This window comes from Sus scrofa, chromosome 7, assembly GCF_054392235.1.
Source record: "Sus scrofa isolate SSC_HxYL_T2T_F1_AM1 chromosome 7, Sscrofa_HxYL_maternal_Yorkshire_Landrace_v2.0, whole genome shotgun sequence".
NCBI lineage: Eukaryota > Metazoa > Chordata > Mammalia > Artiodactyla > Suidae > Sus > Sus scrofa.
Genome location: NC_139389.1, coordinates 104113577 through 104137160, shown reverse-complemented (window position 1 = coordinate 104137160; position 23584 = coordinate 104113577). Strand labels below are relative to the sequence as shown.

At 52.6% G+C, this 23584-nt stretch overlaps 1 protein-coding gene and 1 long non-coding RNA gene across 6 annotated transcripts in view; one reads left to right on the top strand and one right to left on the bottom strand.

Annotated features, from left to right (window-relative positions):
- LOC146401824 (uncharacterized) overlaps positions 1-23584 on the top strand; it is a 118298-nt gene that overhangs the window by 46417 nt on the left and 48297 nt on the right. Inside the window, exon 2 of the long non-coding RNA XR_014811043.1 lies at positions 10474-10985. This is a non-coding gene — a long non-coding RNA (uncharacterized LOC146401824). The remainder of the gene's footprint in view (positions 1-10473; positions 10986-23584) is intronic.
- GALNT16 (polypeptide N-acetylgalactosaminyltransferase 16) overlaps positions 17177-23584 on the bottom strand; it is a 112170-nt gene continuing 105762 nt past the window's right edge. For 3 of the 5 annotated variants that reach the window (XR_014809077.1, XM_084966576.1, XM_084966577.1), the window contains one exon: positions 17177-19315. Coding sequence is in view for 3 of the 5 variants with exons in the window: in XM_084966576.1 (XP_084822702.1) it covers positions 19178-19315 (138 nt within the window). In the remaining 2 variants the exon portion in view is untranslated. 5 annotated transcript variants of the gene reach the window in all.

Sequence of the window (23584 nt, the reverse complement as noted above, 5' to 3'; positions counted from 1 at the left end):
TACATATGTTATACTTGAATAAAATGTATCCCCTGGTAGTATTTAATATTGTTATTAAAACAATACTCCCAGAAAGAGGTCTAAAAATTTCATGTTACCGTGAAGTTATCCCTGTACCTTAGTAGAAGCCTAGGACTCTATAGCAGTCCAACCACCAGCTGATCAAAGAATCTCGTTCGCCTTCCAACAGTCTTGGTTCCCAGATGGGCTCAAGGGCTGTCCTTGTAGCCTTGGGAAATGCTAAAATGTCTGATAAAAATGTGAGGATTGCTGTTTTCTTTAACTTCTTTTTTAGTCTACTTCAAGAAATGTTTTAAACCTACTCGAGTTGCTAAAACATCAGTCACAATCCTAGTGTGGACACAGTCCTGCCTTGCTTTGATCTTTTGCCTTTTTTTGTTCCTTTGCATTTAACACAAGTCCTGTGAGAGATGAAAGGTAAAAGAAATGGACGTGCAGGAGCCTTCTTTGCTCACCCATATACGATTCCATCAGTATTAAGGAATTGTTGTGAAGTTCCTTAAGTTTGATAATGGTATTGTGGTTTTTTGGGTTTTTTTTGAAGTTGTTATCTTTTAGAGTGTGTACTGAAATACAGGTAAATGACATAATACCTGTGATTTGTTTCAAAATGATCCAGTGGAATAATGTAGAATAAGAGTAGTCATAATTTAATAACTTGAAACTGGTAAGCATTAATCTCTGCTTTTTTGTATGCCTGAAATTTCCCATAATGAAAAGCCTTAAAAAAAAATTGACAACGCACTTACAACCCTGTCCTGACTACTGTGCCAGGGTGCTATGGGTATAATGCAGATCGTTGATGAGGCTGGCAAGAAGCCCTCGTGCCTTATGCCTCTGGAGTGCTTTGCCATTTACAGCACCTCGTGTTCACTGCTCCACTCAACCTGCCCAGCTCTCTCCTTGCAACCTGAGCTCAGAAGAGAGCATGCCTCATTCTTAAAGCAGGACATATCTGGATCACAAAAGAAGCCTTTGCTCTGTACAGTTTAGTCACTGGGGTAGAAGGCACAGACAAGGAAGCCTAGCTAGTTGTGCTGCATGGGACTGGCATTCCTGCAAGCCCAGGAACAGCTTGGGATGTTTGGAGCCACTGAAGCTGCATTTCTGACACATGCTAATGAGCTTCGCTCAGGGATGTAAACAGAGGCAGCACTTCCAACTGAATTCTGGTGAAATTTAACAACCTTTGCTTAGCTATCTCTCCAGACTGCTTCTGGCTGGACACAGTGTCATTCTAAAGGGGGGGGCCTTTCCCACCTCTGACAGCTTTCCACTGCCAGTTTTTAAAAAGCTGCCAACTACACCCAGCTTGAGTGTGGGTATTTGCATTTGACACATTGTTCCTGTTAGAGGAAAGCAAATGTGTTTCCTGAATACCCAGTTTCAAGCTTCTCAACTGTTTCCATAATCTTCCCCCATTCTGGTTGGGAGTAAGCTGTCAAACAGGGCACCGGGAGAACTGTGCTGGGAATCAGGAGTCATTGGGCTGATACTTGACAGCTGATCTTGTCATGCTCATTTATTATTTGTTTGTTTTTTCTGCCTTTTCTAGGGCCACTCCTGTGGCATATGGAGGTTCCCAGGCTAGGGGTCTAATCGGAGCTGTAGCCACCAGCCTACGCCAGAGCCACAGCAATGCAGGATCTGAGCCGCGTACTGCAACCTACACCACAGTTCACGGCAACGCCGGATCCTTAACCCACTGAGCGAGGCCAGGGATCAAACCCTCAACCTCATGGTTCCTAGTCGGATTCGTTAACCACTGCGCCACGATGGGAACTCCCCTGTCATGCTCATTTTAAACCATTACCTGATCCAGAACCACTAGTTCCCAGGCAGTTGTGATCATTGCCTATTTGCCAAATTAGGTCTTTCCCTAGCAAGTAAGTGGTCTTTGAGTGTGTATAGCTGCATCCCTCAGGTGGTCAGAGTTGAGGAGGCCAACGACAGATGTTCCTCATGTAGACAGGGTAACATCTTGGTTCCCTAAAACCAGCCACTCATCTTGAAAACACATGCCAGTAGGAATTCCCGTCGTGGCTCAGCGGTTAGCGAACCGGATTAGCATCCATGAAGACTCGAGTTCTATCCCTGGCCTCACTCAGTGGGTTAAGGATCCCCGGCATTGCCATGAGCTGTGGTGTAGGTCACAGATGAGGCTCGGACCCCGAGTTGCTGTGGCTCTGGCGTAGGCCGGCGGCTACAGTTCCAATTGGACCCCTAGCCTGGGAACTTCCTTATGCCACTAAAAGACAAAAAGACCAGAAAAAACAAACAAAAAAACACAGGCCAGTAATTCAAAACCAAACTCAACACCTTTCCCCCAACCCCATCCAAAGCAGCATTTCCTGTCTTAAATAGGGCTGCCAGCCAGCCAGCCATTCAAGCCTGAGACCTGATTTATTTCTCCCTCCTTCTCATTCTCCATATCCTATCAGTCAGCAAGTCTTGCTTTTTTCCCTTGTCTCCCTGCCTTCATTCATTCATTTAATCATCCACTTCCACCATGTGCCAAACACCTTGCGCCTCTATGTTAACCTTGAGATAGTCCTGTAAGATCCGTGCCTTCCGTTCTTGTACATTCTCCTGTTTGGTCCCTAATCACCACTCCCAGTGCCCTAGTTCAGGCCCCTGTCAGGTTTTACCTGATTTACTCCAAGTTTCCTAATTGATCTGTCTGCCTCAGTGCGACTCGGCATCAGTCAGTGGTCTTTCTCTGGTTACAAATGACAGAAACCCCAAAGAATGTATATATGTATGACTGGGTCACTTTGCTGTGTAGCAGAAATTGGCACAACACTGTAAATCAACTACACTCTAATAAAAATAAAAACCCACCTTGAATTACCTCAGGCAACACTAGAGGTGATGTAGCGTGTTGACTCGTATAGACAGGTAAATATCAGGGTCAAATGCAACCAAAAACACGGGCAATCCGGTCTCTGCTCTCCTTTCAGTGCCACCTTCAGTCTTCCCATAGACCAGCTCCTTCTACTTGGTGGGGAACACGGCTGTCCACAGAGTCTTCCAGCTTCAGCATGTAAGAAAGATGCCTTCTTTCTGACTGAATGCACAGATCCCAAGGAAATGCTCTGGCTGGCCCGGCTTGGGTCACCTGACCTGAGGAGGAGGCGGATCTGTGTGGAAGGCGGCCACCAAGATGGTCCCCAGTGATCTCCACCTCCTGCTAGTCATTCTCTTGACTAACCCTTACTCTGATGGGAGGATGCACCTCTACTAAATAGAATACGGCTGAGTGTTCCCTTCCTGGCTCAGCGGTTAACGAGCCCAACTAGGAACCATAAGGTTGTGGGTTCTATCCCTGGCTTCCGCTCAGTGGGTTAAGGATCCGGCGTTGCTGTGAGCTGTAGTATAGGTTGTAGACGTGGCTCGCATCCCGCATGGCTGTGGCTGTGGTGTAGGCTGGCAGTTGTAACTCCGATTGGACCCCTAGCCTGGGAATCTCCATATGCCACATGTGCAGCCCTCAAATGCAAAAACAAACAAACAAAAACGAATAAGGCTGAACTGATGGACACTCACTTGCCATCTTAAGTTATAAAAACATTGTAGCTGCCATCTTCAGCACACACTCTGGCTCTCTATCCAGTTGTTCACTTGGGGGGCAGCGGTTGCTCTGTTGTGAGGCTGCCCCGTGGAGAGGCCTTTGTGAGTGGGCTGGAAAGCAGATCCTCAGAGGCCTGCCTCAAGCCACACGAGTGAGCCTGGAAGGGAATCCTCTAACCCTGGTTGAGCTTTGAGATGACTGCTGCCCTGGCTATCACCCTGATTGCCACCTCCTGCCATCCCTGAGCTAAGCCATTCCTGGATCCCAGACCCACAGAAACTGTGAGATAATAATTAAGAGTTGTTTTGGTCACTAAGTCATGAGAAAGTTTGTTACACGGCTGTAGATGACCCAGTCTGACAAAATGGAAGCTTCTATTCAAACTACCAGAAGGAGCACTTCCCAGGAAAATGAGGCGGTGGTTCTGTTAACAAGAGAACAGATTCCACCACTGCTCTCTCTTAATCTAGTCTGCCCTTTTTCTTGAGATTTTTCTATATGCAAAGTCTGATTACCTTCCTTTCCTGCTTAAAATTCTTGAAGCTCTCTATCTTAAAATCAAATCCAGATTTTTCACCTTGATGCCCAAGTTTTTTTTTTTTTCATTTTTTTTTTGTTGTTGTTGTTGTTTGTTTTTTAAGTCTTTTTTGTCTTTTTAGGGCCATGCACGTGGCATATGGAGGTTCCCAGGCTAGGGGTTGAATTGGAGCTACAGCTGCCAGCTTACACCACAGCCACAGCAACACCAGATCCAAGCCATGTCTATAACTTACACCACAGCTCACAGCAACCCCGGATCCTTAACCCACGGAGCGAGGTCAGGGATGGAACCCAAAACCTCGTGGTTCCTAGCTGGATTTGTTTCCGTTATGCCACAACGGGAACTTCCCAAGGCTCTTTATGATTAGCACCTGCCCACCCATCAAAGTCAGTTCCCACCAGTCCCCCTTCTACTCCCACCACACTTCTCATCAGCCCCTTGGGTATACCACGTGACCTCTTGCTTGCCTTGCCTCAGGCCCTCCTTTTTACGGGCAGGTCTAGTTCCACAAGGCCCATACACACTAAGCCCTAAGCATAGGTTAAGGCTTGACGCAGTATCACCTCCTCCAGGAAGCCCTCCCTGATCACCTGATCCCTCCACTCTTGTCTTTTGAGTTCTACTGCATCATCCTCTGTCATGGCTCTTAATCACACTGTGTGGAATTGTTGGTGTAACTGTCCACCTCCCTCAATAATCTCTGCTCTTTGGAGTTCCCATCGTGGCTCAGCAGAAACGAATCTGACTAGCATCCATGAGGATGCAGGTTCCATCCCTGGCCTCACTCAGTGGGTTGGGGATCTGGCATTGCTGTGAGCTGTGGTATAGGTTGAAGATGTGGCTTGGATCTGGCATCACTGTGGCTGTGGCGTAGGCCACCAGCTATATCTCCAATTCGACCCCTAGCCTGGGAACCTCCATATGCCATGGGGGCAGCCCTAAGAAGACCAAAAACAAAAAACAAAGAACAAAAAAAAAACCCCAAACAACCCTCTGCTCTTTGAAGGAGGAACAAAATCTTTCGTATTGGAATCCCCTGTGCCTTCCAAATAAGTTCTCAATGTTTGTTAATTAATCAATTAGCTATTTCATTGAGTTATGGTATCAAGGAGTTACTCTTATTTGCACTTGCCTATTCATCTGGCTCCATTATAAAGGGGTGGGGACTGCAGGGGTTAACTCATTTTATTACCTCAGCTAAGGTTTGCAAATAAAATGGACACGACCCCAATCCATGATACCTTCGTGGTGTTTATAGTCAAAACTAAAAATGAATGTGGTTACTATTGTGAAGGAAATAGTTAGTTTTATGAAGGAGAACAGCATTTCAAGTCATTGGAGCTTGGAGAGGCAGAGGGCCCTCCAAGGCTTGACATGAAGTTGAGATCTGAAGCATAAGAAGGAGCTTGCCAGCCAGAGTGGAGTCGTGTGTTACAGGCAGGGGCTCTGCTGTGCAAAGGCCCTTAGTAAGGAAGGGGTTGGTGCATTGGAGGAATTTGAAGACTGACAGTGACAGAGGAGGAGCAGCACAAAGTGAGGAGGGACAGGTTGGCAGCGGGCTCAGCTCAGGACTCTAGCTTACCACACAGGAAACCCCCAGGATGGGCGCATCCACCTATGCCTGCTCTTTCATTCTGGCCAAATGCGTCCCGTGAGGCCTCTCACTCACTGCTCCCTCGGCCTGAATGCTCTTCCCCAGACAATCCTCTGGCTGGCTCCCTGCACTCTGGTCTTGAATCAGATGCCAACTCCTGCCCCATCCAAAGTTAGTCCTTGCCGGAGTTCCCATCGTGGCACAGTGGTTAACGAATCCGACTAGGAACCATGAGGTTTCGGGTTCGATCCCTGGCCTTGCTTAGTGGGTTAAGGATCCGGTGTTGCCGTGAGCCGTGGTGTGGGTGGCAGACGCAGCTTGGATCTGGCGTGGCTGTGACGTAAGCCAGCAGCTGTAGCTTCGATTGGACCCCTAGCTTGGGAACTTCCAATATGCTGTGGGTGCGGCCCTAAAAAGACAAAAGACCCCCCTCCCCCCAAAAAAAGAATATAATTCTGAACATAATTATATTCTTGGAGTCCTGGCCCTCCCAGTTCCTAATTGTGTGACCTTGAGCAAACTATATGACATCTCATTACGAATGGAGATAATAATGATAACATCAACCCCCGCAGAGCTGGCTTGAGAATTAAATAAAATAATTCTTAAAATACTAGGTCCAGCTCTGCATGTCTGAGGAGTGGGTTCCATGGCCCAGCCCCCGACTCACTTCTCCCCCACCCCTTCCTTTGGCTCCTGCCATGTTCCTGTGCACTCCCCAGGGTGAAAAATCTGGGTCGAAGTGAGTGATTGCTAAGTGAGAAGAATATTGAGGAGAAAAACTCAGAAAGTAGAGCCTTCAGGGAAGCAAATATTTTACTTAAAAATTGCATGAGCAAAGACTTTGTAGACGTTTGCAATTTGTATGCAAATAAACTAAAGACTCCAACACCCAGAGTGGAGACATGGCCCTGGGCAAAAAAGCTTCAAGAAGACCAGGCTTGGACCTCAGAGAAGCCTTCATCCGTGCTCTCTGCTGCCAGTTTCAACTAAAACCTTAGATAATCCCAAAGCTGCAGTTTTCACTGCCATAGCCTTTAATGAATTCATTAGTATGTGAGGCAGTTTTCTAACAAGGTAGGTTTATCCACATCTGTATTTGCTGCCTCATCTCTGCTGTGTTATCCCTGTCGGTTTAATCAGGCACTGATTTGGCATTAACTTGCAAATGCTGGGTCTCCTGTGCCTGATGAAAAAGTATCTTCAGTGGTCAAACGTCACCTGATTCCCTGAAAACCCAAATCAACAGCCAGGTTAGAAGAGAAGGCTGAAAACAAACTGACACGCATCCCAAACACATGTGTTCCGAGACCAGAGAATTTCGGAACTGAGAACCGCAGCTTTATTGCCCTCATTCATTCATGCAACAAACGTTTATTGAGCATCAATTACATGCTGGGCGCTCTACTAGCTGCTGTGGGCGTGTCTTTATCTTCATGCAGTTTGCAATTTAATGGAATGCAGAAAAATCAGGCTTTGTTTGTGGTCTTTTTAGGGCTGCACCTACAGCATATGGAAACTCCCAAGCTAGGGGTTGAATCAGAGCTGCAGCTGCCAGCCACCCCAGTTTTACCCCGCATCTGTGACCCACACCCCAGCTTGGGCCAATGCCAGATCCTTTAACCTGAAGCATGAGGCCAGGGATGGAACCTGCATTCTCTTGAATACCCATTGAGCCACAACAGGAATGCCCCAGGCGATTTTAATACAACCCTGATTCAAGGTAAAAGGGAACCTTTAGGAAGGCCCCTCCCCCAGTGTCTAGGGGTGGAGGTGGAACCTCTCAGGGTTCCCTGCATTCTTGCCCGTGAATTACATCCATTTGTCCATCTCTCAGCCCCGTGCCTGCAGGACTCCTCTGTCTGCAAAATCAACAAGGCGACACGTACCTCTCTCGAACACATGCCCGCTTTTGGCGTCCTGGGGACCCTGGACCAGGACGAGGGCTGAGGGTGGAGTCAAGACCTTCCCAGGGACACTCGTCTGCCCCACCCGGAGCTACGCTCATTCATTTCTTCATGGGCGCTTACTGACCACATCCTCTGGCTCAAGCTCTGGGGGTCCACCTGCGAACAAGACTAATACTACCCCCCACAGAGCTTGGGCACCATGTTAGGCACTATGCCCCCTTTTCTTTATTCTGGTCCATTCACCAATGTCACCTCATTCAGATCTCACAGCATCCCTAAGAGCAGGTGGTATTATCCCTGTTTTACCAGGAGGGGGACTGAGGTTCAGAAAGCTGAGGCGACTTGCCGCAGGTCGCCCAGCTAGTCAGAGAAACAGCCAGGCTTCAGCTCTAGGTGTGGGCCCCTGGCCTCTGCTCTTCCTGCCCCACAAGGCAGTGACCCCTGGGCTGGGAAGGAGCCTCCCAACCGGACCTTTCTCTGTGTCGCTGATAAATATCTTCTCAACAGTGTGGCTTTGTCACCCTCCCTCGGGCCTGCTGAGAGTGGCAAGGCCATGCCCTGTGTGGCCTCCACAGACAGAGGCCACTGGCCTAGGACTGTCACCACAGCCTCCATTTCCTCTGCTCCGTGGGGCAGGCCCAGCGAGCCCTGACCCATGTCAGGCAGGGGAGGCAGATGAGAAAGGGGCAGCTCTGCCCCAGGACCCCAGATGGAAGCACCCTCTGCCTCATAACCCCCTCTCCCAGCTCCCATCCCCACCCTCCCCACTGGCCTGAAGCTTTTTTTTTTTAAGAGGGTCAGATTGGAACTGCAGCTGCCAGCCTACACAGCAATCCAGGATCCGAGCTGCCTCTGCAACCTACACCACAACTCACGGCAATGCCAGATCCTTAACCCACTGAGTGAGGCCAGGGATCGAACCTTCGTCCTCATGGATGCTAGTCAGGTTCATCACTGCTGAGCCATGATGGGAACTCCAGCCTGAAGCTTTTCCTAGCTTTGTTGGAACATCAGGTACCCTGCTGAATCGACTTTCTCTGCTCCTCAAGTTCAAAGGAAGTGCCACCACAAAAGGTTTCAGAGCCAGATCAGCAATCTCCAGCTCAGGGACAAAGTGGACACCTGGATGCCTACCTCTCCTTTTCTGGTTCGCTTCCCTCTCCCTTGGGCCCCCATATCTGAGCCGTGAGGCCTTGCCCTGAGCCTGGCCCATCACAGGGCCAGAGAAGCACTGCCCAAGAGTTCCTGGACCACTCGCTGCATCGGCTTTCCAGGCTCCACGGCCAGGCTTTTTCTCCCTGGACCTTCCCCCACATCACCTCCATTTTTCAATTGAGGACCCTGAGGCCCAGGAAGCCCAAGTCACTTGCTGGAGGTTACCTGGCTCATAAGGGGCTGAACCAGAGCTGGAGCAATCATTCTCTCACAGCCAGGCCAGCGCTCTCCTCTCCACTCCTGCTGGCACACGGTAAAGCAGCCAGCAACTAGGACGGATGCGTTCGGTTGTAATGAATTTAAAATAAGCCCAGGGGAGTTCCTGTCGTGGCGCAGTGGTTAACGAATCCGACTAAGAACCATGAGGTTGGGGGTTCGGTCCCTGCCCTTGCTCAGTGGGTTAACGATCCGGCGTTGCCGTGAGCTGTGGTGTAGGTTGCAGACACGGCTCGGATCCCGCGTTGCGGTGGCTCTGGCGTAGGCCGGTGGCTACAGCTCCGATTGGACCCCTAGCCTGGGAACCTCCATATGCCGCAGGAGCGGCCCAAGAAATAGCAACAATAACAACAACAACAACAACAACAAAAAGACGAAAAGATAAAATAAGCCCAGATGCTTGATGAGCACACAATAGCCCAGGCATCTGGTGAAAACTAGATAAACCCACCAGGGTCCACAAAGCACCCTCAGGTCCCTACCTTGGATGCACAAAGCCACAGGGGCCAAGGTGCAAAAGGAGATTCCCCCTGAACAATCCCACCACCAGTACAAAACTAGTGTCTGAGGAGAAATAATGCAGAACAGAGTACTTTCATGCCAGGAACGTATGTGCAAAACAAGAAAACATCCTGGCCTGGATGCAGGGAGAAAGCAGACAATGTAGCGGAGAAAGCAGACAATGTAGCGAAGAAAGCAGACAATGTAGCAAAGAAAGCAGACAATGTAGTGAAGAGCCCTGGCCTAGGGGCCTGATCATTCAGGGGGTCTCAGCCTCCTGACACCTGGTACTAGGCAGAGCCTTCAGCGATGGACTCTGTCACTGGGGGGTGGAACGTCACGTTCTTGGGTCTTAAGGCTCCCAATTTCCTGCTCTGTTACGCTGGGCATCTAGGCCTCTCAGCCTGTTTCTACATCTGTAGATGATAGTAGAGTCACCTCTGACCCACCCTACCTCTCGGGCGTCTAAGAATCAGCCAAGAAAGGATGCACAGGGTAAGAGGACAAACCCTGGGCTCTGCAGTAAGACTGAGAGCTGTGCATGGGGTCTCAGTTTCCCTAAGTGCAAAATGGGGAAATAACAATACAGATGTGTCAGGGTTGATACAAGGAGACAAACTAATATGTGAAAGGCAATGAAGGACAGTAAGGAGCTTGGACCCCAGGTTCAAATCCTGGCTCTATCTCTGTCTTAGCTGAGTAATCTCGGACAGGTGTGTTAGCTTCTCTGGGCTTCAGTTTCCAAGTTCGTAAACAGGGTGATAAGAAAATACCTACCTGGATTTCCTGCTGTGGTGCAGTGGGTTAAGAATCCGACTGCAGCAGCTCAGGCTCAGGTCGCTGCAGAGGTGTGGGTTCAATCCCTGGCCTGGCGCAGTGGCTTAAGGATCCAGCATTGCTGCAGCTGCAGCACAGGTCACAGCTGTGGCTCGGATTCAATCCCTGGCTAGGGAACTTCCATATGCTGCCAGAGCAGCCTTAAATTAAAAACAACAGCAACAACAAAAATCCTACCTGGAGTTCCTGTTGTGGAGCAGCGGAAAGGAATCCGACTAGTAACCATGAGGCTGCAGGTTCAATCCCTGGCCTTGCTCAGTGGGTTAAGGATCCGGCATTGCCATGAGCTGTGGTGTAGGTTGCAGACAAGGCTCCGACCCTGCGTTGCTGTGGCTGTGGCACAGGCTGGCAGCTGTGGCTCGGATTTGACCCCTAATCTGGGAACCTCCACATGCCATGGGTGCAGCACTAAAAACCGAAAAAGAAAAAAACAAAAAACAAAACAAAACAAAAAATCTACCTGATAGAGTTGTTATAGGATTAAAGAGGTTAAAATATGTGACTCAATGACTGGTGGATAAGTGGCAGTGTTGGCTGTGAAAGTCATCAGCTGAATGATCCATAGAAAGGACTCAGCAGGTAATTCACGGGAAAATACACGTCCATCCTGTGGGCCGGGAGGTGCAGCACTGATTTGTTGATTAATGAATCTTCTGGAGTGGAAACTCTCCTATACCCAAGTCAGCCATCTGTGGCTGGTATTGGGGAAGAAACTCATAAATCACACAAGCAAGGTTGGCATGTGGCATCTGGCTCAGCGGCAAACCTTGGCCCCGCCTCGCACCCACCCACCCTCTGCCCGGGAGATATCCATCACAGCCCGAGCTCGGCGGGAGGCAGCCTGCTTAGCGGAGGCAAGGGCTGCTGCACGTGGCGCCAGCTCTCTGAGCCTCTTTGTGCCAGGTGGTGACCCAAGCCTTCCAGCAGGAGACCAGGACCCTTCTCAATCAGCAAACCAGTGGCTCTCATTATTTTTTCTTTCTTTTTTTTTTTTTTTGGTCTTTTTTTAGGACCACACCCATGGCATGTGGAAGTTCCCAGGCTAGGGGTTGAATTGGAGCTACAGCTGCTGGCCTACATCATAGCCACAGCAATGAGGGATCCGAGCTGAGTCTGCATCCTGCACCACAGCTCACAGCAATGCCGGATTCTTAACCCACTGAGCGAGGCCAGGGATCGAACCTGCGTCAACATGATGCTAGTCAGATTCATTTCCACTGAGCCACGATGGAAACTCCAGTGGCTCTCATTGTTGAGTGTGGGTCAGAATCCTCTGGGGGGCTGGTAAAACTCATGTGGCTGAACCCCACCCCCAGTGTTTCTGATTCAATAAGTCTGGGTGGAGTCCAAGAATCTGCATTTCTAGTATGTTCCTAGGTGCTGCTGATGCTGCTGGTCCATGGGTCCAGACTTTGAGAACTACCCACGTGCACCTCTGTGGGACAGAGCATACGCTTTGCTATCTGTCTTTGGGCAACTTTCATCTCCTGACTGAGCTCCCACTCCTTCATCCCTGAAGTGGGCCCCAGAACCTACGTCAGGGGTGTGGGCACCAAATGAGAAACGGTGCATGGTGGCCCTCTTCAGCTCAGGGAAGCTCAATCCGTGTGAGCCCCCGACATCACCAGTGCTTACTTGGTGAGGGCTCAGAGACAGCAAATAAAAGGGCAGGCTGGAGTTGTGGGATCCCGAGAGGAGCGAGGGGAAAATGAACAAATAGAGAATGGACGCTTTCTGAACGCAAGGTACTGATTCCTAATGCAAAAATGCCTCATCACTAAAACCCAGACGAAACAAAGACAGACAAGCCCTAGCTAGGCTCTTTCATCTCGTTCACTGGGCAAACCAATATTTACTGGCTCTGTGCTGTGGCTGTGGGAAGCCTGAAGCTGGAGCAAACATAGGTCCTGTAACTAAGGAGCTACAGACCAATAGGAAAGACAAGTCTGCCTCTCAGCCTAGGGGGCAAGGCAGCTGGGGAGGAACAACCCAGATGTGGAAGAAACAAGCCCGAGAGGTACTTTCAGGGCAGGTTTCCTGGAAGCAGCTTTTGTCTGGGAAAAGGGTAGCATTCCACCCATGGAAATGACAAGGGTGGAAGCAACAGTAAAAGCAGACAAGGAGTTCCCGCTGTGGCGCAGCGCAAACAAATCTGACTAGGAACCGTGAGATTGTGGGTTGGATCCCTGGCCTCATTCAGTGGATTAAGGATCCAGCATGGCTGTGAGCTGTGGTGTAGGTCGCAGATGCGGCTAGGATCTGACATTGCTGTGGCTGTGGCGTAGGCCAGCAGCTACAGCTCCGATTGACCCCTAGCCTGGGGACCTCCATATGCCGCTGGTGCAGCCCTCAAAAGACAGAAAGACAAAAAAAAAAAAAAAAAAAAAGGCAAACAAGCGGAGGCAGATCATAACTTCATAACTTCCAGAAACAGGATGCAGGCCCATTTGGCTGGATTGCAGAGTGAAGAACAGAGGGTGGGGCTGAGGGTAGCCGGGCTGCCCAGTGGCCGGTGAGGGATGGCCTTGCCCATCAGTGGTTGACAGGGCTCCCTTGAGCCTGTTCCATGTCCTCGGTGGAGCAGGTGCTCAGCCCGTCACGGGCTTGGTGATGTTCACGGCGAAGAGACCACAGGGGCGAGAGCCTGCATGACCCTCCAGGAGCCTTCAACCACTGCCCAGAGCCTGCTCACCTTCTCAACATCCGTCAGAGCAAAAACATCAGTCCCCTGCCCTCCCCCCACCCCTGCAGCCACAGGTTGCGAGTCCAGGGCTAAGGTCCCCAACACATCCCAGAGAGGGCCCCCAGCACCTCCGCTGCTTCACCCGCTGCGCTGTCCTCCACTGCTTAGCTGTGACCTGATTTAACCGTGACAACCCTCTCCACTCCCACCCTGGCGGTGAGCAGGCTCTGGAGAGCAGAGGAGACCAGAGATCTGCAGCTACAGAGAGGGCCGGGGGCCTGCAGGCCACCATGCTTCAGCGAGCCTCCTGCCACGCCAGCAGCTGCCTCTCATCCAGATGGTGGCAGAGGCCCTGACGAAGCTGTAAGCAACCACCTCTGGAGACTCTAACCTCTGGTTGTGGACCTGGAGCCCCAGCCTCTCCTGCTAGCCCTGGTTTTCCCTTCAAATGAGGGTTTCCCAGCTGGGGGCATTTCTCCTTAAGTGGCTCCAGTTCTGGCTCCCAGATCTGGCCCGCACATGCCAAGGGCTTCCAGGGAACCCAGGGGTGGCCTGCCATCTCTTGGCTTCTCCTTCTCGCTATGAGGTCCGTGTATTCAGTCCAGAGCAGGGGCTGCCCTGAATCACCCTGCACGGCTTCCTCTCCCTCCTTCCTACTTCAGAGCATCGCAGACTCAACCTGCACCGTGTGGCCCATTATCACACATACAGAAACTGGGAGTCAGCAGCCGCCCGTCCCCTGCCATGGACAAACATGTTTACAAGCACCTCAAGTGATTCCAGAAGATTATCTGGATGCAGCTTGGGAGACAACCTATTTGAAACAAGAATTGTTGAAAGACTGACCTGACTGGTCTTGAGATGGCTTGAGGGGTCGGAGATAACCTGAGCCAGGGAGCAAAGAGAAAACCAGTCTTTCTGAACACCGCTGGGTCATTTGTAGTCATTCTTTCCAGATAATAAGCACCGAATTTTCCATGCCATCTAGTCCCACCCTTTCTTTTACCCTCCCCAAGCGAAGCTAACTGAGCCCTGGGTGAGTGGTCACTGGCTCAAGAAGCAATAGGTGCATCTGTTTGGGTTTAAATGGCTCCCATAGTTTCTATCTAGAATTCTTCTATGCTTACAGACTGCTCAGCATCACCATGGTGCTGTGTGCGCTGGGGTAAAAAGCCCAGGCAATTTGGCAAGGAAGTTCCCAGCATTGCCACAGCTGTGGTGTAGGTCGCAACTGCACCATGGGTTCGATCCCTGGCCCTGGAACTTCCACGTGGGTGCGATCAAAAAAGAAAAAAGAAAAAAGAAATTTGGCAGTTGCCTAACATGCTAAGCTAAGCTAATACGGCCAGTTGACCTCATCAGGCCTCACTCCCAGCCCCTCCTTCACCCAGCCAGAGACAGGCATTGTCCAGAATGTCATTGCCAGCTGTTCTGGAAGCTTCGTGACCCCCTGGCCCCCAGGCCCAGTGAGAGGCCCCTCTGGGTCACTCCCCTAGCTCCCACCTTCCCTGTAGTTTTTATCATGTGATATTACAGCTGCCTATTTGTTTGTGCATCTCCCCTGCAAGAACCTTCATTCTAGAATATTGCTATCTTGTTTACATTTGTGTCCTCACCCCTAGCAAAGTGCCTTGCCTGCAGCAGGCACCATAAAATGTTTGTTAATAAGAACGCACATTGAGGAGTTCCTGTTGTGGCTCAGCAGAAACGAATCTGACTAGTATCCCTGAGGACGTAGGTTTGGTCCCTGGCCTCACTCAGCGGGTTAGGGATCCGGCGTTGCCGTGAGCTGTGGAGTAGGTCACAGACGTGGCTCAGGTCTGGCGCTGCTGTGGCTGTGGTGTAGGCTGGCAGCTGCAGCTCCATTTCAACCCCTAGCCTGGGAACCTCCATATGTTGCGGGTGCGGCCCTAAAATGACACAAAACAAACAAAAAAGAACACACAATGACTAAGCATTTAGGAAGGGCCAGGTGCTTCAGAGCTGTTAAATAAACCAGGCCCCATGAAGACCCTGGAGAGCGATGGGTACCCCTTTCCAGGGGAGGAAACCAAGGCTGAGAGATGAAATCACTTAAGACCACGTGGCTCGTATGAGGCAGAGCGGGATGAACACGGCTGATGGGGGTCTCTGGATCCCTGCTCCTGCTACCCTCTTCCTCACACTCCATGGGGTTGAATTCCACAGCAGGGGGCTGTCCTTGGATGGTTATGGAACCTCAGTCCAGCTTGGCTGCCCATGGCCTGGCTGCCGGGTCAGGAGAGAGCCGGAGCCCCCACTCCCTCTCCAGGTCAATGCTAAGTGCCTGGCAGTGAAGACCTTTTAAGATGAGGGTCCCCCTCCCTCGTTCTGTAGGAAACTGACTCACACCATCACAGGGGACATGCACACAAACAGCACAGACACTGGGAGCATTGTCGGGAATGAAGTGGTGGATATTATGAACGCCGGCCCTTCCTCTCCAGCTTTCCTCGCTCGCTCCCCTGGTGGGAGAGGACCACACCCCACTCCTCCTCCTCCGCAGGCCTGGGGGTGCCAGACCCCTGGGAAGACAGAGCTGCTGCCTGGGTTACTTCTCCCAACTATGACTGGGGAGACCCACATACCGAGGGGCCCAGGAGGAACGGTGGTGAAAGCTGAAGCCAAGTCACAGAGGCTGAGCGACAGGGCCCCACCCCCCTCCGCCCTGCTGGACATGGGGAGGCTGGCCCTGCATGCCCCCCTCCCCCACCTGGTCTGAAGGCTCTTTTCTGCTGGGTTCAGGTTACACTGGCCCAAGGCCATGGTTAATGATCAGCCTCAGGACTTGTGCTGATTCCTCCCCGGGGCTGGCCAAGTTCAAACAGCCTTAGTTCCCAGGGAATAAAGGCGGTGAGCCCTTCAAGGCAGGGAGTAAAACAAGATGAGCGTGGAAAGTCGGCTCAGCCTGGCTGGGAGGGAGGCCCGAGAAGCAGTGGGCAGTGGGCAATGGGCCGTGCTCCTTGGGAGGACAGATGGACAGATGGACTGTGCAGCCAGGCTGTGTGCTCAGAACTGTCGCCAGCTAGGGCTCTGCTCTGGGCCTCTGAGGCCTGGTGGTAGGTCCTGGATGAATGGCCCTGAGGCCAGGCGGGGACGGAGGCAGAAGTGGCTGTGCTGGGGGAGGTTTGGTCAGACACTGGCCTGCTGTCTACAGTTCCTGTGTGCACTGAGGCGGTGCTTATTTTCACCTGGGAAGATTCATCTTGCTTGTTTGCTTGCTTTTCTTGTCTTTTTAGGGCAGTGTAAACTTTGAGGCATAAGGAAGTTCCCAGGCTAGGGATCTAATTGGATCAATTACAACTGTAATCAATCTAATTACGTCAATATTGGAGCTGCAGCTGCCAGCCTGCACCACAGCAACAGGGGATCCGAATTGAGTCTGTGACCTACACCACAGCTCGCTCACGGCAACACCAGATCCCTGACCCATGGAGCGAGGCCAGGGATCAAACCTACATCTTCATGGATACCAGTTGGGTTCGCTTCTGCTGAGCCACAAGGAGAACTCCTGGGAAGATTCAGCTTCTGATCACAGAAACGGTGGGGGCTTTCCACTGGTTTCCATGGAAACATTACGCTGAGCGTCTGCTACGCGATCAAACAAGGCTAGGCTGGGAGGACTCTTTCTGGAATGTCTTTGCTGTTTCTACCTCGGAAAACTGTCTCACCTGCATTCTTGCCACTACTTTTTGTGTGGCAGAAAAAGGGAAACGTAGTTCCAAGGGGCTGGGCTGGCACCCAGGGAAGGAAAGAGGGTTGGCACTAGGCAAGTATTCAGAGAAACCCTTGGTTTCTGTGTCGAAGCCCCACGTAGGATCCTTTGATGAGGCCACGGAGCCTGGGCTCTGGTCCCAGCCTGCCCTACCTGCTGGCTCCTCCCAGCACAGCCACCTGTCATCTAGAGTCCTTGGGGTCCCCTGGGGGCACGTAGGCCAAGGAGCGAGGTACCAGACGCAGGAGGGGATGTGAGAACTGAGCAGGCTCACCTTCATTTTTCCAGAATGGAGGGAAGGCGGCGCTGGAGGCCGTGGCTCTGGAGTCGGAAAGGAAGGCTCTGGTGCACGTCTGCATGTGAGAAGTGGTTTTATTCCAGATGTTTTTCATAAAGACGAAGTCCTCAGGGACAGCGAGTGGCACATGCTTTGGTCAAGAAGAGGAAAAGCGAAAATAGAACAGGGCTGAGTCCCAAAGGATGGCTGATGAGCGCCAAGCCTGGGCTGGTCACAAGGAGGGGCCCTTCGAAGACTCTCAGAGCAGGCGTCCTCTTGCATTCGATGACAGGTGCCCAAGCTCCCTGTCCCTAAATATCCATGCTGCCCGCTGGGGTGGATACGCACAGCGGAGATGGCGGCAGATGAAACATCACGTGGGACAGGAGAAGCTTGGCCCCGGGAGGTGGGGGGCAAGGACTCCCTGCTGGTGAGCCCAGGGGGTGAACGCTGGGGCACAGGAGCACTGCTGAGAGGGCACCAGTGGGAGCTAGAGGTGAGGGGAAACCACGGAGAGCCCTCCAGGGTGGGTGCTGCAGACCACAGCCCTTGGGTAGAGGGAGCAGGCCCACAGCAGTTTAGGCACACTTGGGAGGGGGAGGGGTATGACAGCTCCAATCCAGAGCAGAAGTTCAGACCCTTAGGGAATCAGGGGCCTCTGAATGAAGCTGGGGGAATCCACGGACCCTCTCCCCAGGAAAATTCGTATATGCAAACACACACGCTATTTGGGGGACCATTTCAGGAGACTCCTAGGCCCTCTGGAATCCATAAGCTCCCTAGGGGTCCCGGGCTGATTTGCTTTGGGTGGGAGATCCCCCTCGAGGGTCCTGGTACCACCAATCTTTTGCCTAAGATCACAGTGCCTGAGCCAGTGAGGCGGGGAAAGATGAGCATGGGGAATAGAAGTGGTTCCAAGCCTGGGCCCTGGGGGAGGGGGAGAGAGGCCCAGTGGTTGTGAGAAGGAACTAGGAGCTCAGCACAAACAGGGGCCACCAGGCGGCCTCCCGGCCACTGCAGCAGCTGAGCCCCGAGGGCCTCCCTCCTGCAGTGGGGAAGCGTGAGGAACAGTCCCAGCCTGGAGTGCTTAAGGGAGGCTCCAGAATGGAGGTCCCATTCTTACTGGCCACTGGACCCTCTGCTGTATTTACAGAGACAGGGGCTTATGAGAAGGCAGGAGTCAAAAACTAGGATGGAGAGTGGGGTGGCTCTCTGCTGCCCGTCCTTAGAGTCCCCATGGTGCGCCCAGGCAGGGGGCCAGGGCATCCGCTGGTCACTAAAGCCCAAAGGAGAGGTCTTGTCCTCACACACATCCAAACAGGAGTGGGATCTGTTTAATAAACTGTCCTGAGGCTGCCCCTGGAGATCCCCCTACCGCCCCTTGCTGAGAACGTGGGGACCAGAGTGCAGGGCTGGAGGCACTGGACCCCGGGCCTGGCTTGCAGGGGAGGAACTAGGTCCCTGGGGAGAGACCCACTGGTTCCGTGCTTTGCTGCTCTACCGTCCACGTCCTTCTGCAGATCAGCCATCCTTTGCCCGGGATCCCATCCCTCCTCCCTCCAGCCCTGCACTTGTCTGGAACAGGCCCCTGAGTTGCTCACTTCTTCCCCTTCTCCACGTGCCCTACAGGCTGCTCCTTCCTCCATCTTCAGCCTGCCTCCCATTCACGCTGCCCCCTTTCTCCTCTCATGCCCGATTCCCCAGACAGGCCCCCTGACCCAGCGGGACCTGTGTGGACGGCTGCCTTTGCCCTCCCCAGCTGACACAGCCCAGGAGGGTGGAGGGAGGTAACAGGGGCCAGGGCACCTGCCCCATCTCTGCCCAATAGCAGTCCGGCACCCCGACTTGATCCTCTCCCCGGGCAAGGCTGGGATGGCGGCCAGGGCCGCGGGGCAGCTCGCCTGCGTCCTCCCGGTACAAGCTTTGGAGAATCGTGTATCGTGGCAGCGGTGTTTGCCGATGACTTCTGTTTGCAGAAATGTGAGGAGATGGAAACGGCCCGCTTTACACTCCCCCACCCTAACCCCCTTCCGGTCCCAAAGTCTCATGCAAAAGGTACAGGAGGCCCGGGGCTACGGTCATGTGTGCGGCAACAGCTGCCACTGCTGGGCTGCGAGGTCGGCCTGGCACTTGCTGGTCACCAGCTGGGCGGGCTTGGCCTCCAGACAGAGGCCGCTGACTGAATGCTGGATGAAAGAGGCTTTTCTCCTCCATCTCTGCGGACAGAGGCAAGAAAGGAGGGGAAAGAGAGAAAAATGATTAATAACAATGATGTTGGTATCTTCGTTACACACGTATGCAAGTGGCCCTAGGACACATCTGTTTAAATCGTCTGTGTCCCTTACAGAAGAGCCACCCCCACCCCACCCCCAAGCTTGAAGCCTGTCTGTTCTGATCTGTTCTTGCTTTTGTAGGCTGGCATGAAGTTACTGTCTAGATCAGAGGCTCATGAACTGAAATCTAACTCAGATAGTTTTTTGTTTTGGCCTGAATCCTACTTATTTAAAATTTGACTTAGTTGTCACATAAACATGTGCATTTCCAGGAGTTCCCGTTGTGGCTCAACAGGTTAAGAACTTCTATATAGTGTCTGTGAAGTTGTGGGTTCAATCCCTGGCCTCGCTCAGTGGGTTAAGAATCCGGCATTGCCTCAAGCTATGATGCAGGACACAGATGCAGCTCAGATCTGGTGTTACTGTGGCTGGGGCATAGGCTGGCAGCTGCAGCTCCAATTCGACCCCTGGCCCAGGAACTTCCATATGCCGAAGATGCAGCTAAAAAAACAAAACAAAGCAAAACAACCTGCATTTCCAGCTTCCCTTTAGACATGGGCCCAGTGTCTTTGGTGGCATCAGTTGGTTCCAGCTGAAGATCTGCTCTCTGCTGCATGTAGGGCTCAGGTGTCCACTTTCCAGAGTTTTACCTGGGCCCAAATTTTCTCCTCCAGAGTCTCCCCACATATGCCCTGTAGGCACTTGAGTTTGAGACCTAGGTGAATCTTTAAAATAAATTTTTTTTTGGGGGGAGGGGCTGCACCTGCAGCATATAGAGGTTCCCAGGCTAGAGATCCAATCAGAGCTACAGCTGCCAGCCTATGCCACAGCCACAGAAACGCAGGATCCCAGCCGAGTCTGTGACCTACACCACAGCTCACAGCAACACCAGATCCTTAACCCACTGAGCAAGGCCAGGGATCGAACCCAAAACCTCATGGTTCCTAGTCGGATTCATTTCTGCTGTGCCACCACAGGAACTCCTAAAAAAGAAAAGTATTTATTTATTTATTTTTGGTCTTTTTAAGGCTGCACCTGCAGCATGTGGAAGTTCCCAGGCTAGGGGGTCAAATCAGAACTGCAGCCGCTGGCCTACACCATAGTCACAGCAACGAGGGATCAGAACCGCATTTCTGAGCTGCACCTGCCGGCCTATGCTGGCACCCACTGAGCGAGGCCAGGGATAGAATCTGCATCCTCATGGATATTAGTCGGGCTCTTAACCCACTGAGCCACAATGAGAACGCTTTAGGTGAATCTTCTACTCCTTCAAACAAGATTTCTTTTTCCTGCAGCCCCAAGTTTCTGCCCTGGCCGGTAGCTGTGTGGCCAGTTACCTACACCCTTTCATGGGAACTGGCTGCCATCCCTGCAGAGATGAAGAGTGAGGCCAGTGGGATGGCAGGGGCACTTGAGTCCCCTATTAGAGTCATAACAGAGCACCCAGGTCAGTGCCTTCCCTGCCTGCACCTCACTGTCCCAGGCTTGATAAGGGGGACAAGAATGGTTCCTGTAGAACATTTTGCATGTGGCCAGATGGAGTGTGGTTTGGAAGGGACGGGAGGCTGAGACCCAGGTTCAAGGCTCAGGGAAGAGTAAACAGAGAGACAGGTCCATTTTTGGTTTTTCTCCTCACTTCCTCCCTCACATCCATCTCCCCTCTTCCTAGATCCATCCTGTCCTCTGTCCTCCCTAAGAAGTGGGGACTGCTCAGGGCCACGTGGCTGCAGCCCACAGGGCTCTGAAGGGGCGGGGCTACGTTCTCACTGGAGCGGCAGAGAGACTGGAAGGGCCAGGGTTGGGGCTGCAGGGGGGAGGCGGGGTGGGCAGAGAGAGGAAGGAACTGCAATGCGCACACAGGGTGGAAGGTGGAGGATGCAGAGTCTGGACTCTCCTTAGGAATGCCGGGCTTCAGATGTGGGGCTGGGAACCCGTCTCTCTGGTCCATGTGGTTCCAGCAGAGAGGGATCTCTGGCTTAAAAGGTCCTGGGCAATGTGGGTTGGGGAGGGGTGGGACAGGGCTTTTGGTCCCTCTGGCACTCTTAGCAACCTATTTTTTTATTTTTTTGTCTTTTTGCCTTTTCTAGGGCCACTCCCGTGGCATATGGAGGTCCCAGGCTAGAGGTCTAATTGGAGCTGTAGCCACCGGCCTATGCCACAGCCACAGCAACGCGGGATCCGAGCCGGCGTCTGCGACCCACACCACAGCTCAGGGCAACGCCGGATCCTTAACCCGCTGAGCAAGGCCAGGAATCAAACCTGCAACCTCACGGTTCCTAGTTGGATTCGTTAACCACTGAGCCACAACGGGAAGTCCGGCACTCTTAGCATCCTATGGCCGTATGTTCTTCCAGTCTCAGACCTCCTGGGAGGGGCTGGCCACACTCTCCCAGCTGGGCATTGCTGGGACCATGCCCTTCTTTAATCTTTGTGACCAACGTGACCTGCCCTTTCCCTGACACCAGGTGGGCAGCCAATGCAGCTCTGATTATGAAGAATGAATGCATGCGTGAATGAATGAATCACCCAGGCATCAGGATGTGCCCTCCAAGTCACAGGCTCCTTACTGCCTACCAGTGCCATCAGGCACAGTCTTGGGGTCTCCCCAACGCTCCCAGCCTCTGTTCTGGCCTGGCCAGAGAAACCATACCACCTCACAGCATTCCCCCATCGCCAGGGTCTTGGTTCTTGCAGATTCCTTATAAGGCAGACACTTTTCTTTTTGTCTTTTTAGGTCTGAACCCACAGCATATGCAGTTCCAAGGCTAGGGGTTGAATCGGAACTACAGCTGCTGGCCTCCACCACAGTCACAGCCACATCAGATCAGAGCCACATCTGCAACCTATACCACAGCTCACAGTAACGCTGGATCCTTAACCCACTGGGCAAGGCCAGGGATTAAACCAGTACCCTCGTGGATACTAGTCAGGTTCTTAACCCGCCTGAGCCACAACAGGAACTTCCGAGTCCGTCATTTTTTAAGTGAGGAGACTGAGGCTCAGAGGTGCGAGGGTGACCAAGCTGGGACTTGCTGACCCCATCAGAGCGGCTCTGTGCACAGGTCTGACACCGCAGTGGTTTCAGAAACAGGGGCAAAGGGAGACCAGGAATGGAGGCCAAGATCCAAGAAGGCCTCTGCCCTGGGAGAGCTGCTCATCTTGTCCTCCTGGAAGAGAGGGTACGGCTGCTGGGGGGCTGGCAGGACTTGCAGGAACAGAGGAATGAGCCGAGGGAGATCCTAGGATTGCCTGAGGCTGGGTCGGCATGAAGGCGAAATCACCAGCGATGTATTTGAGTGGCGGCTGCCCTGGGAGCTACTCCTCTGACTTTGGCCTCATCAAGGAGGGGGTAGGAGGGGGCTCAAGGCTTGACCCTTAGGGAGGTCAGCGTTCCAGGTGAAGGGCAGCCTGAGGACCTGCCTCTCTGCAGCACAGGGGCAGAGGGCAGGCAGCGGAGACGGGCAGGAGCAGTCGCCGGTCCTGACCAGGAAGTGCTTCAGATGTGTCCGCAGGCCTAGCAAGCAGGCTGTGGGACACAAATTGCTCCCCATACCCCACCCCCACCTCCGCCCCATGCTGGAGGGAAAGGAAGGGTCTGGGCTGATTTTCCAGAAAAAAACAGCAAACCGGGAGTCATCCCTAAAGAAAGAGCTGACCCAGTGACCCAGGCTCCAGACAAGGGTGGGAGGAAAGCCCTGAAGGCCGCATCGGAGAGCCCCCTGCCCCTAGTGCTGCCCTGAAGGCTGGCCCCGGGGCTGGCCAGGGTCAGGGACAGTGGGGGTTACCTGCCCACAGAAGGGGCAGACAGGAGTTCCCGTCGGGGCTCAGTGGTTAACGAACCCGACTAGTAACCATGAGATTGCGGGTTCGCCCTGGCCTCACTCAGTGGATTAAGGATCCTGCCTTGCTGTGGCTGTGGTGTAGGCCAGCAGCTGTAGCTCTGATTGGACCCCCAGCCTGGGAACCTCCATGTGCCTCGGGTGCGGCCCTAAAAAGACAAAAAAGAGGGCGGTGGGCAGAGAAGGGCTGGAGAAGAACTCTGGCCTTTGTGTCTATTCGGCAGGGGGCGGCCCTCCCAAGGGTGGGGCTGACCCTGTCACTGGCTGCTGTGTCCCCTGAGCAAGTGACTTCAACGCTTTGAGCATCTGTTTCTTCCTCAACAGGTGGGCCCCACCCATCTCCCAGGATTAATGAAAATAGGGCAGGTGAGAG